The 14,822-nt window shown below is 35.8% G+C and overlaps 2 protein-coding genes across 3 annotated transcripts in view; one reads left to right on the top strand and one right to left on the bottom strand.

The window, feature by feature from the left end:
* Positions 1-14,822, bottom strand: part of ENY2 (ENY2 transcription and export complex 2 subunit) — a 137,099-nt gene that overhangs the window by 64,125 nt on the left and 58,152 nt on the right. The window lies entirely within an intron of this gene.
* The window catches only part of NUDCD1 (NudC domain containing 1), an 89,893-nt gene that overhangs the window by 53,550 nt on the left and 21,521 nt on the right, over positions 1-14,822 (top strand). The window contains exon 8 of one of the 2 annotated variants that reach the window (XM_068526013.1): positions 710-835. The exons of the other annotated variant lie outside the window; for it this stretch is intronic. Coding sequence (XP_068382114.1) covers positions 710-835 — 126 coding nt within the window. The remainder of the gene's footprint in view (positions 1-709; positions 836-14,822) is intronic. 2 annotated transcript variants of the gene reach the window in all.

Below are 14,822 nucleotides of genomic sequence, written 5' to 3'. Positions count from 1 at the left end.
AATTTCATTTTTCTCATTTTCAGCAATTTCATTGTAATGTGACTTGCTGTGTTTTTTTTTTTTTTCTTAATGTTTGCTATGCTTGGGGTTCTTTGACCTTCTTTAATCTGTAGGATTATAGTTTTCATCAAATGTGAAAAAAAATTGCCATTATTTCTTCAAAATTTTTTCCATTCTTCTTGCATTCTTCCAAATACTCATATGTTAGACCATTTGATATTGTTCCACAGGTCACTAGGGTTCTCATCTTTTGTGTGTTTTTATTTTTTGTCTTCTCTGTGCTTCATTTTTAGATAGACTCTATTACTATTTTAGATAGACTGTTACATTTTAGATAGACTCCAACTCATTGGTTGTCTTTTCTTCTGCAGTGTCTAATCAGCTGTCAATCCCATCTAATATTGTGTTTTCCATTTCAGATATTGTATTTTCATATCTAGAATTTCAGTTTAATTCTTTTTTATATCTTCCATATTTCTCAATGTGTTTGTTTTTCTTTACATCTCTGAGTATATAGAATAAGTTTATAATAGCTGTTTTCATATCTTTTTCTGCTGATTCCATCATTCTATCTTTTTTGTGTCTGTTTTTAAGTTTTTATTGGTCATGAGTCTGAAATTTAATGTTTAATTATTGCTGTAATCTTAACATCGTTGAGTATGAAGAAATTCATTCTCTTGTTGTTATTTATTTTCTTTTATGGTCTAAGAATCCAAATCCAGATAAAGGTAAACCTCCTTGTAATGCTCAAGAGTTAGAAGAATGTGATATTTTCTTTGAAGAGAGCTCCAGTTTATGCAGATTTGATGGCAGTACATTAAAAACTACTCATGTGGTAAGTTCTTGATAATGCTATTTCTAAAAATTTGTGAATAAATAAAAGTTATTCAGATGAGATGATAATTGATTGACTAAATACTATTTTGCAAAGACAGCTTGATTGTCAGTTACTGGCTGTGACGTAAATTTCTTCACTCCCTAAAGTAACCATCTTTTTATACCATCATCCCTAATTAAACAATGTTGTATGTTTGGCACTACTGCATATTGATATCTTTCAGTGGGCTTTTTTTCTGTGCAGTTTTTCTATGTGTAGTTGTGCCTGTAATATATAACAACTTAATATCTAACTTTCCTCTCACTCACTGTCCTTTCCTAACTTTTTTTGGATACTTAACATTTTTTAAACTAATGGCTGGGTATTACAATACTCAAAGGTGTTATAAAAATGAGCATTTCTTTGATTATACCTATGTAGACAAATGAGGTGGGATGGCATAAGACCAGTGGGTAGAAAGAGGTGTCATTCAAGCTTGTACCAAAATTACTTACTCTTATGATTAATTTCTGCATCTGCTTTGCTCTCCTATAACTAACTAACTCCAGTAATTTCTAAAAAGCACAGAGATGACATTTTGCTTACCACAGTGTACCTAACACCCACCAAAGGTTCTGATTCGGATAACTGCTTAAAAACATATTTTTAGACTGATCTCTTGGTAACAGTCATAGAAATAAAAATTGTTTCAGGTGCATCTTGGATCTCAAGAAATTTGCATACACTTTTATGTTTCCCTTCTTTGTCAATCACTCCTCTAACTGAAGAGTAAACAAAGTTCTTGGTCATATTATTTTATGCAATCTGGGCATTGATCCAAAGCCCAGATGATCAAAGTCGTTAGATGTTTTTAGGCATTTTGCTTCTTAGATATTGTTTAGTTCTGACATAATCCCACAGATAACTCCCTTAATTGTGAGTGAAGAGCCATCACACAATTACTCTTACTGCCTTGGGTTAGATTTTAGAAAATCACTCTTAAGTGTGACTGATGAAAGACTCTTCAATCTGACTAACTGTAGATTATTTATTCTTGAAGAATCTGGCCTTTCTTCCTAAAGTTATAGTCTTAGGAGCTATAACTTTTAGGTACTGTTTCCTGCCTAACTTTTATAGAGAAGACACCTGATCTTAGATGTTGTAAAATGTTATTGTTTAAGCTTAGCTTCTCTGAGAATTTCAGTTCATTTTAGTATAGCACTACTAAGTAGTATTGATCAAGTAGTTTAATGTTGGTCACTGAGAGGCGTCTAGTTAATGGTACTTCTCTTTATTTGCTATGTTTAAGCATACTAAAAATTAAAACCAAGGAGTAACAGAAGGGGGCCAAAATAAAACATTTATTATTTACAAATTAGGGTACAAAAGCCCCATCTGCTGACTAAATCCTAGAATTTAGTAAATTTAACCTTAGTCACAGGCAGTGCCAAACCAGATCTGGCTGATCCTGGTGGAGTGGTGGAAACATCTTATTCTCTGAGGCCTCTAGCTCCTTAGAGGAAGAAGTTGATACTTCTTATATACTTATATAAATATATACTCTCTTATATTTTTCTAAGCTTTGTTGAAGTTCTCACTTTGTTCATTCTTCTACCAAGCTAAGTGGGCATCTTTATGACCATTATTTTGAACTCTTTATCAGTTAAATCACTTATCTCTGTTTCATTAACGTCTCTTTCTGAGGTTTTATCTTATTGCTTCCTCTGAAAGATATTCCTCTGTTTCTTCATTTTCCTTGACTTGCTGTGTTGGTTTCTATCCGTTAAATAAAATAGCCATCTCTCCCAGTTAAAGACGTGGTCTTATATAGGAGATGAACCTTATTGTTCAACTCTGCCCCTAGTTCTTAGTTGCCTCTCAGACTTTGTGATTGTCCAAGCAGCTTTTTTTTTTTGGCTCCCAGTAGTTGAGGGTGTGCCAAGACCTGTTAGTGTCCCAAAATGGATGATCTCAGTCAGCACCTGAATTCAGGCTGGTTGGAAGCCAGACCCTCAGGCATCAGGTTTTGAAGTACACAAATATGTACAGTCCCGTGGGATCGCAAACATAAGTCAGTCCCACTGTCCACCAGAGCCAGATGATCTAGAGGTATACCCTGGGCGACAGTCGCAAAAATTGGGGCACCAGATGAGTATGCAAGCTCCTTTCCTGGAGATACCAGTGACTTAGAGTAAGGCAGAGGGAATGTGCAAAGATGGCAGTCACTGGCCTCTGTCCACAGAGAGCAGCACCTCAGTAGGCCTCTAGGTATGTGTCACACCAGAAGCCTACCACTACTCTGAAGCTTTAGGACAAGCAGAGAGGGTTTTTTCACAGAAAGACTGGGGGTGTGTTTCGGTCTGCCATCTCCGTTGAGCCCTGTAGTGGTAGTCAGCCAGGAACTGTCTCTAATTGCTATAGTCCCGTGGCACCAGGAATGCAAGCCCTACTGGCTACCAGAACCAGGCAATCTGTGAGCATCCCCTGGGCAGAAGCCACAAAAACCAGAGCACCAGATGTGAAAACTGGGGCACTAGATGTGTGTACAAGGTTCCCTCTGGGAGATTACTGGTGCTCTGAAGTGAGGCAGAGGAAGAGTGCACTTACTTCCTCTCCCTGAAGTATGTTTCAGTAGGCTCCTTAGATGTGTATTGAATTAGATGCTTGCCCCTCCTTCATGGGAGGAGGTGAGTTCAGTATCTTTCTATATTGCTATCTTGAACCAGTATCTCAATTGAGTTAAATTTGAGGCCAAAGTTTCTTTTTATAATGATAAGCACTTTGATTTTTCTATCATTAGTCATTTTTTTATGAATATAGGCAAAGATTCAGTGAAGTAAAAATGCAATAAACATTGATGTTTGGGAATAAGTGGAATGGTAATAACTGGAACAACAATTAAGTACTAAGTCCATCTTCTTTCTGAAGACAGATTTGGGGACTTCCCTGGAGGTCCATTGAAGGGGGCACAGGTTCGATCCCTGGTCGGGGAACTAAGATCCCACATGTTGTGTGGTGCGGCCAAAAAAATAATAATAATTTAAAAAGTAAAAATAAAAAAGACAGATTTGGTAAGTCAGTGTATTGTATGAAAGTCAAGGTCTGTCTGGTCAAATGTAGCTTGTTCAAAAATAGTTTCTTGGTGTACCTAAGAGGATACCAGTTGGCATGTCATTGGGGAAGGGAATGAAGGAGGCTCCAATATTGTGGATATTCAGTGGTACATCCATTTTAGGCATCAGATAGTACTATATGGGTAATTTGTACTCCTTTCTGCAATGTTTACTTCAGATTTATCTTCTTGATTTCATTTGTCATGACTTTGGACAATTGGAAATTACCTGTACATGGAAAGGTCAGTATATGTCCTTAATTTAGAAGAAAAAAAAAATACTGTAACAAAAAGGTCAGAACTCTATATTGTAAATGACAGATTTTCCAAAATAAAAAATTCCCTGAAAGAAATGTAAATTAGGGTTAGAATTTGGCATTTGGAAAGTAAAATGTTAAATGAATATATGTAGCAGCAGAATAAAAGAGAAATATTAAATTTCAGAAGCTAAGAAGAAAAGTAATAAGATGTGATCACTGAGGTGTAAAACTGAAATCAGAATTTAGATACAGTTGAAGATGAATTATTTTTGCTTTTATCTAGAGCTGTATTATCCAAAATATTAGTCACTAGCCACATAGCTTTTGAGCACTTGAAATGTGGCTAGTTTGTTTGAGATGTGCTGTAAGTGTAAAATACACAATCAGATTTTGAAAACTTAGCATGAAAAAAAGAATGTGAAATATATTATTAATAATGACTTTATATGAATGTTCATGTTGAAATGATAATTGGTTATGTTTGGTTAAGTAAAATACATTTATTAAAATGAATACATCCCATTTCTCTTTACTTTTTAATGTGGCTGATAGAAAACTTAAAATTATGTATTTGCCTTGTATTTTATTACTTCCAGACAACACTGATCTATAGAGATCAAATTAAATATAGCCTTGAACAATCAAAAGATGATAGGATGTTTTTAAAAAATTACAGTGAATTTTGCAGATCAGGTGGTATTTGTCATTTACTGCTTAAAACATGAGAATGAAACAGCTGAAAAGAATATTTGTGACTTATAAACTCACTGAGACAGTAAGCAGAGGAAGTACAAACAGGAAATAATTCTTTTAGGTTAATGTCACTAAGAAAGGTAGTAGAAATGGCATGTATTCAGTATACTAATTCTTTCAAAAAGATATTAAGAATAGGATCAGAGTTTATAGAGGAAGGAAATACATTTAGAAAGTATCTAAACCAGTGGTTCTCAAGCTTTTAAGCTCCTTGAGGTACTGAATTTATAATTTACTTGATTATATCAAATTTGACTATATTAGAAATGAAGCTATGTAATCATTTCCCTGCCTTCATGCTCAGAGTAGATATATATCTCTGTAACAGTGCCTGAAAGTGGGAGGAGACAAATCCTAGTGCTAGTTGTTACTATGGGATGGACCTGAGGCTCACCATTAGGTTGGTGAGGAGGTATTCTCTTCCGGAAGAGTTAGAAACAACCAGAGCACCATTCAGGCAGCTTTCTATGAACCATCTTCCCTGGAAGCAGTCTGCACCCCTCTCCCCAAGTCTTCCTAATTACCAGGCAGTAAAATGGAGGACCATTTGTTGCCTGATTGGCTATACAATTTGGTCAGCATATTTGCTACCAGTACCCACAGACTTACCTCAAATTGTATAAATTGAACCATAAGGCCCTCATATTTTTTCTTTAAGAGAGCCGTGTCTCTATCAGCATCCCATCTTTATCTCCAAAATCGCAGTGCGTTTGAGATTTTTAACTTCCCCATAAACTAGCAAGTTAGCCTACCATAGTTTCATAGATGCTGTTAAAAGACATGAGACTCTTGGGTCAAAAACAAAGGACAGTTTATTACTGACAGCAGTAATATTAGCTAGAGTATCAACATTTGGACCAATTCCCAGTGCCCCAATTCCCACAGTGTAATATGGAGATGACCAGAAAGCTTGGCTGACCTTGCTCAGGAGAGAGAGATTATGTTCATGCTACTGGACAGTAAAAAAAGCCTGCCTTTTGCTCTGGAGGGAGACAGTTTACCTTTCACAGTTGTTTGCTCTAAAAACACCTTGAAGTAGTAGTCTAGAACACATTAGTGCTTCTGCTAGAAAGATGTGCAGAAATGAAAGAGTCCTTAGGATAATTGTCTCCCTGCAAGTTAATGTTCAGGTATCACAGTAATACTGGTGTCATAATGAGTGTGATTCAACTGAAAGCACTTCAGTTTCTTTCAGGATTATGAGAATATAATGGATAATGTCAATTATTTGTTGCCAATGGTTATTATTGACATTACCTGTGATGGACCTATTTGAAGTAGTCTTCAATTCCATTTTTACCTTCTGTTCTCTGAAAGGAAAGATAATTTTAGTTGCATATCACATATTTCTTGATTCTTAAAGTTTCTACACAGTTATCAAGCCCTCAATCCACTAGAATTTAGCCTTTCCCTTGAGATATCAATGAGATTGTTACTTGACTGACAGAATTTTTTCTTAGAATATGAGTTCATATATACTGAGCATCTCTACAGGAAGAAACTCTTCCTAGAAGTTTTTGTTTTAGATAGAATATTTAATAAACTTTCATCTAGAATCTTAAAGGACAAGGATATTTTCAGAAACTCTCCTAAGTGACAATCCCAGTTGGAAGACCTTTTATCAGACAACCTATGGCTCTTTTCTTTCTTTATTCAGCAGCCGTTTTCCCAGGACGATTGCCCCTCACACACCAGATAAGGGAAATTCCCTTATCTGGGAATTTATAGATACTTGACAATAATTTATTATTGTCAATTTATAGATACTTGACAATAAATGTAGTTTGTTTGTTATTATGGACAATAAGCCTAACACAGGAATACAATTAGCCTGATTTGTGACAAGGATAATACTACAATATAGTGGGGAAAAAGATGGTCAAAATAAATGGCTCTTAGTCTGTTAGATATCCATAGGAAAAATAACTTATTGACATTTACATCACACCATATGCAAAAATCAATTACAGATGGATTGCATGTCTAAACATGAAACAGTAAATTAATAAAGCATATAGAGGAAAACAGACATTTTTGCGGCATTGGAGCAGGTAGAGATTATTTGAACAGGGCATATAAAACACTAACTGTAAAAAAAAGATGTTCAGTTGGATCAAAATTAAAAACATTAAAAACATCTGTTTATCAAAAGATGCCATTATGAGAGTGAAAAAGGAAACTTGCAGTGAGGAGAAGATATTTGTAATACACGTGTTTGACAAATGGTTCATATCTGGAACAGGGTCAGTAACCGTACTGGTTACCTACAGCCACCTGATTGGTAAAGTTTTATTGGAACACAACCATAGACATTTATTTGTATATTGTCTGTGGCTTCTTATATACTACATCAAGAGAGTTGAATAGTTTTAACAGAGACCATATGGCCTTTAGGCCTGAAATATTTACCATCTGGCCCTTTGAGTAAAAGTTCGCTGATCCCTTCTTTAGACAGTACTATACTGGCTTGATTCTGTAGCTATGGTAGTGAGTCTTGATTTCAGATAGGGTTAGTCTTGATCTTTGTTTTTATTTTCCTAAATTGGTTTTGTTTTTGTAAAAACTTTACAATCAGCTTTTCAATTTGTACAAAAACATCTGCTGGGATTGTCATTGGGATTGTGTTTAATTTGTGGGTCAACTTGAGGAGAATTGATATCTTAATAATATTGAGTTGTGTCATTCATGAACATTGTATGTCTCTTGTTTATTTAGGTTTCCCTTAATGTTTCCTAGCAATATTTTGAAGCTTTTAGTGTTAAGTTTAACACCAGTATTTCATATTTTGGAAGCTATTGTAATTAGTATATTTTTTTAAGTTCCAATTTGTTTTGTCTTTTACATAGAAATAAGGTTGAGTGACTTTATATTGTAACTTATAAATTCTCTTTTTCCAGTGCTTTTTTGTAGATACATCAATATGTTTATGTACAGGATAATGCCTGTGAATTAAGATAGTTAACATTTCTTTTCAGTCAGTACACCTTTTATTTCTTTGTCTTGTCTTATTGTACTAGGTAGGACATCAGATGCAGCGTTGAATTTCATTGATGGGAGCAGAAATCCTTGTCTTATTCCTAGTCTTAGGAAGAAGGATTGAGTGGTTTACCATATGACGTTAATTCTAGGGTTTACGTATGTTAGGTTGAGGAACTCACTTATAGTCTAGTCTGCTGAGATTTTTATCTTTTTAATCATGAATGTGTGTTGAATTTAAGTGCTTTCTTGGGCATTTGCTTGATTATATGGATTTTCTTCTTTATTCTGTTAATATGTTCAGTTTTATCATTTAATTAAAAAATTGTAACATGAGCATTATTTTAAGGATTTTTCTTTCTATATTCATAAGGGATATTAATCTATGGTTTTCCTGTAATTTCTTCTTTAGATAACAGTAATGCTGTCATAATATGAATTGAGAGGTTTATTTTCTGAAAGAGTTTGTATAGGGTAGGTATCATTTGCTCCTTAAATGTTTGGTAAAATTTATCACTGAAATTACCTGTGCCTGGAGTTTTTTTGTGGGAAGGGTTTTAATTACGAATTTAGCTTTGTTAGTAGATACAGAGCCATTCCGATTTTCTCTTTCTTCTTTAGCTTGTGTTGATCGTTGTTGATCTTCAAGATACTAATCCATTCCATCCAAGTTGTTGAATTATTGCAGAAGTCCTCCAAAATACTCTCTCATTGTCTTTTTAATGTTTGTAGGATTGTAGTAATGGCCCCTCTATTTACTAATTATGGGTTTAATTTACTCCTCTTTTTCTAGTTTCTTAGGTGGAAACATAGGTAGTTGATTTGTAGCACCTCTCCTCTGATAAATGCATTTAGAGCTATAAATTTTCATCAAAGTATCACTTAACCTTCATTCCATATATTTCATTTTATTTCAGCTTAACATATTTTCTAATATCCTTTGAGATTTCTTCTTTGACCCATGCTTATTTATAAGGTGGTGTTTTAATTTCCAACTATGTAGGGTTTTTTGTGATATGTGTGTGTATACCGGTTGGTTTTTTCTTAAACTGATTTCTCACTTAACTTCATTGTGGTTAGGGATAACCAGTCTTTTTAAATTTATGCAAAATTGTTTATAGCCTAGTACATACACAGTCTCTGTAGGTATTTTTTCCATATATACTTGAGAATATGTATATGCTGTGGTTGGGTGACCTCAATTTGTGTTAGGTCAAGTTGTATTAGGTTCAATAGCTGAGGTTTGTTTTTTTTTTAATTTTTATTTTATATTGGTGTATAGTTGATTTTCAGTGTTTTGTGTTAGTTTTAGGTGCACAGCAAAGTGATTCAGTTACACATATACATGTGTCTATTCTTTTTCAAATTCTTTTCCCTTTTAGGTTATTATAGAATATTGAGTAGAGTTCCCTGTGCTATACAGTAGGTCCTTGTTGGTTATCTATTTTAAATATAGTAGTGTGTATATGTTAATCCCAAACTCCCAATTTATCCCTCCCCCCCACCTTTCCCCTTTGGTAACCATAAGTTTGTTTTCTAAGTCTGTGAGTCTGTTTCTGTTTTGTAAATAAGTTCACTTGTATCATTTTTTTAGATTCCACATATAAGTGATATCATATGATATTTGTCTTTCTGTGTCTGACTTACTTCACTTAGTATGATAATCCCCAGGTCCATCCATGTTGCTGCAAATGGCATTTCATTCTTTTTAATGGGTAATATTCCGTTGTGTATATGTACCACATTTTCTTTATCCATTCATCTGTCAGTGGACATTTAGGTTGCTTCCATATCTTGGCTATTGTAAACAACACTGCAATGAACATTAGGGTGCATGTATCCTTTCGAACCATGGTTTTCTCTGGATATACCCAGGAAAGTGGGATTGCTGGATCATACGGTAGCTCTATTTTTAGTTTTTTAAGGAACCTCCATACTGTTCTTCATAGTGGCTATACCAACTTACATTCCCACCAGCAGTGTAGGAGGGCTCTCTTTTCTCCACACTCTCTACAGCATTTATTATTTGTAGACTTTTTGATGATGGCCATTCTGACTGGTGTGAGGTGATACCTCATTGTAGTTTGACTTGTATTTCTCTAATAACTAGCGACGTTGAGCATCTTTTCATGTGCCTCTTAGCCATCTGGATGTCTTCTTTTTTTTTTTTTTCTTTTTTGGCTGCACCGCATGGCTTGTGGGATCTTAGTTTCCTGACCACAGATTGAACCCAGGCCTCCAGCAGTGGAAGTGCCAAGTCCTAACCACTGTACCACCAGGGAATTCTCTGTATGTCTTCTTTGGACAAATGTCTATTTAGATCTTCTGCCCAGTTTTTGATTGGGTTGTTTTTTTTTTTGATATTGAGCCACATGAGCTGTTTGTAAATTTTGGAGATTAATCCCTTGTCGGTTGCATCATTTGCAAATATTTGCTCCCATTCTCTGGGCTGTCGTTTCGTTTTGTTTATGGTTTCCTTTGCTGTGCAAAAGTCTTTGAGTTTAATTAGGTCCCATTTGTTTATTTCTGTTTTTATTTCCATTACTCTAGGAGATGTATTGAAAAAGATATTGCTGCAGTTTATGTCAAAGAGTGTTCTGCCTATGTTTTCCTGTAAGAGTTTTATAGTATCCAGTCTTACATTTAGGTCTTCAATCCATTTTGAGTTTATTTTTGTGTATGGTGTTAAAGAATGTTCTGATTTCATTCTTTTACATGTAGCTGTCCAGTTTTCCCAGCACCACTTATTGAAGAGACTGTCTTTTCTCCATTGTATATTCTTGTCTCCTTTGTTGTGGATTAATTGACCATAGGTGCGTGGGTTTATTTCTGGGCTTTCTGTCTTGTTCCATTGATCTATATTTCTGTTTTTGTGCCAGTACCATTACTGTTTTGATGACTGTAGCTTTGTAGTGTAGTCTGAAGTCAGGGAGCCTGATTCCTCCAGCTCCCTTTTTCTTTCTCAAGATTGCTTTGGCTACTCAGTGTCGTTTGTGTCTCCATACAAATTTTAAGATTTTTTTTGTTCTAGTTCTGTGAAAAATGCCATTGGTAATTTGGTAGGATTGCACTGAATCTGTAGATTGCCTTGGGTAGTATAGCCATTTTGACAATATTGATTCTTCCAATCCAAGAACATGGTATATCTTTCCATCTGTTTGTGCCATCTTCAGTTTCTTTCATCAGTGTCATAGTTTTCTGAGTACAGGTCTTTTATCTCCTTAGGTAGGTATATTCCTAGGTATTTTATTCTTTTTGATGCAAAGGTAAGTGGTATTGTTTCTTTAATTTCTCTTTCCGATCTTTCTTTGTTAGTGTATAGAAATGCAACAGATTTCTGTGTATTAATTTTGTATCCTGCAACTTTACGGAATTCATGGATGAGCTCTAGTAGTTTTCTGGTAGCATCTTTAGAATTTTCTATGTATAGTATCATGTCATCTGCAAACAGTGACAGTTTTACTTCTTCTTTTCCAATTTGGATTTCTTTTATTTCTTTTTCTTTTCTGATTGCCATGGCTAGGACTTCCAAAACTATGTTGAATAGAAGTGGAAAGAGTGGACATCCTTGTCTTGTTCCTGATCTTAGAGGAAATTCTTTCAGCTTTTCACCATTGGGTATGATATTAGCTGTAGGTTTGTCATTTATGGCCTTTATTATGTTGAGGCATGTTCCCTCTATGCCCACTTTCTGGAGAGTTTTTAATCATAAATGGGTGTTGAATTTTGTCAAAAGCTTTTTCTGCATCTATGGAGATGATCATATGGTTTTTATTCTTCAATTTGTTATTTTGGTTTATCACACTGATTGATTTGCAGATATTGAAAACTCCTTGCATCCCTGGGATAAATCCCACTTGGTCATGGTGTATTATCCTATTAATGTATTGTTTCTAGTTGTGGCCTTTTCTTTTCTACCTAGAGAAGTTCCTTCAGCATTTGTTGCAAAGCTGGTCTGGTGGTGCTGACTTCTGTTAGCTTTTGCTTGTTTGTAAAGCTTTTGATTTCTCTGTCAAATCTGAATGAGAGCCTTGCTGGGTAGAGTATTCTTGGTTGTATGTTCTTCCCTTTCATCATTTTATTGTGGCACTCCCTTCTGGCCTGCAGAGTTTCTGCTGAGAAATCAGCTGATAACCTTATGGGAGTTCTCTTGTACATTATTTGTTGCTTTTCCCTTGTTGCTTTTAATTTTTTTTCTTTGTCTTTAATTTTTGTCAGTTTATTATGTGTCTCAGTATGTTCCTCCTTGGGTTTATCCTGCCTGGGACTCTCTGTGCTTCCTGGACTTGGGTGACTGTTTCCTTTCCCATGTTAGTGAAGTTTCCAGATATTACTCTTCAAAGATTTTCTCAGGTTCTTTTTCTCTCTTCTCCTTTTGGGACCCCTATAATGCGAATGTTTGTGAGTTTAATATTGTCCCATAGTTCTGTTAGACTGTCCTCAATTTTTCTTTATTCTGGTCTGTGGCAGTGATTTCCACTGTTCCATCTTCAAGCTCGCATATCCGTTCTTCTGCCTCATTTATCCTGCTACAGATTACTTCTATTGTATTTTTAATTTCAGTTATTGTTCATCTCTGTTCTTTATATTTTCTAGCTCTTTGGTAAACATTTCTTGTATCTTCTTGGTCTGTGCCTCCATTCTTTTTCTGATATCTTGAATCATCTTTACTGTCATTATTCTGAATTCTTTTTTGGGTAGATTGACTGTCTCCACTTCACTTAGTTGTTCTTCTGGGGTTTTATCTTGTTCCTTTGTCTGGGACATATTCCTCTGCTGTCTCATTTTATCTAACTTCCTGTGATTGTGGTTTCCATTCTGTAGGCCACAGGGTTGTAGTTCTTCTTGCTTCTGCTGTCTGCCCCCATCTCGTTGTGCCTTCTTCTTTGTCTTTGGATGCAGGATATCGTTTTTGGTAGGTTCCAGTGGTTTTTTTGTTGATGGTTGTTCAGCAGTTAGTTATTTTGGTGTTTTTGTGAGAGGAGGTGAGCTTACATCCTTCTACTCTGCCATCTTGTCTCCACCTAACATTTGACACTCTTGAGCCTCTGAATTCACAGGGGCAGGTGGTCCTCATGGTTGCCACCGAGTCAGCAGAGTTTGCAGCTGCAGCTCTGCCTCCTCTCAATTAGTTGAATTTTTAATATCCCTTTTGTCTTTCTCTCTACTTATTACAGTTTCCAGGTGAGGAGGGTTACAATCTTCAACTGTAATTGTGAATTTTAAAGTTTCTCCTTTTAATTTTTAGTCTTGTCAGTCTTAATTCAAGTATTTTGAAGCTGTGTAATATTAGGAGCATACATATTTAAGATTTTTTTTTTGTTCTCTAGATGAACTGACCCTTTTGTCATTATGAAATGCCTGTTTTTATCTCTGGCTAATACTCCTTGTCATGAAACATACTCTGTTTGATATTAGTGTAACCATAACAGCTTTCTTGTGATTAGTATTTATATTAAATTTTTTCCATCCTTAACCTGCAACAAGTGTCTTAATGTTTAAAATATGTTTATTAGTTATCTGTTGCTATATAACCAGTTATCCCAAAACTTAGTGATTTAAAACAGAAACATTTATTATCTCATACTTTTGTGGGTCGGGAATTTGAAAGGCATTTAGCTTGGTGGTTTGGGTTCAGGATATTTCTTAAGGTTGTACTCAAGGTGTTGTCCTGGGCTGTAGTCATCTGAAGCTTGACAGGGGCTTCAGGATCCACTTACAAGCTCACTCACGTGGTTGTTGGCAGGAAACCTCAGCTTCTAACCATGTGAGCCCCTTCATAAGGTTGCTCATGACATGGCAACTGCCTTCCCTTAGAGTGAGTGATCTGAAGAGGGTTGTGGGGAGAACAGAAGTGACCAAGATGGAAATTGTAATGTTTTCTATAACTAGATCTTGGTAGTGATATACTGCTATTTCTGCTATATTCTGTTGGTGACACAGACCCACCCTAGTACATTGTGAGTGGGGAAGACATAAGGCTGTGAATAAAAGAAGGCAGGGATCAAAGGGTGCCACTTTGGTAGCTGGCTATCATAGCCACTGATACGGGCATTGGGGACACTGGCATACCCATTGTTCCCAATGATTTGTGGCCTTCTCACATGCAAAATAGGTACCCTGCAAAGGTCTCTTAAAGTCATATTCTAATATAGCATTCACTCAAAGGCAAGTGTATCATCACCTAAATCTTGTCCAGGTGTAGATGAGGATCCTTTAAGGACAGCTCCTTGGGTACAGTTGCTCTTGATCTGTAGCCCTGTGAACTAAAAGACTAGTTATCTGCACCAGTATATCCAATATAACATGATGGAATAAGCATAGGATTATCACGGTACACATTTCCGTACAAAAAGGGGGAATATGGAAGGTACACAGGGGTGACAGGTTCAAAGCAATTCCAAAATCTAGCCAGGCAAAATGTTGGAAGTTTCTCAAGTAAGACTCAACCCTACTCTTATTTGGAAGTGTTTCTCCCTGGCTCTTGGTTCTTTCTTCTGCCCTCTGGGCTCTTGATTCCACCCTTTAGGTCATCTTTCCTTATTCCTGAGAGATTACAGGCATACCTCGTTTTATTGTGCTTTACTTTATTGCACTTTGCAGATATTGCACTTTTTACAAATTGAAGGTTTATGGCAACCCTGTGTTGAGAAGTATCCTCTAGTTGACTCTTGGCTCTTTTTTTAGTAACATGCTTAATTGAGGTGGTATTTTAGAACTGACAACTTAAGATTCAGCATCTGAATTCCTCAGTTTTGATATGCACATGACTCTGGCCAGGGCAGTAACTATTCCTGGGTGAAGACTGGTGGTTGGGAAGAAGATGGTAGCTATAGAAACTGGCACCTGGATTGAGCTTCCAACAGCACTGTACAAGCTACCACTATAGTATAAATCTAACCAT

Source organism: Eschrichtius robustus, chromosome 17 (genome assembly GCF_028021215.1).
Source record: "Eschrichtius robustus isolate mEscRob2 chromosome 17, mEscRob2.pri, whole genome shotgun sequence".
Taxonomy (NCBI): Eukaryota; Metazoa; Chordata; class Mammalia; order Artiodactyla; family Eschrichtiidae; genus Eschrichtius; species Eschrichtius robustus.
This window is presented reverse-complemented; position numbering and strand designations above follow the sequence as displayed.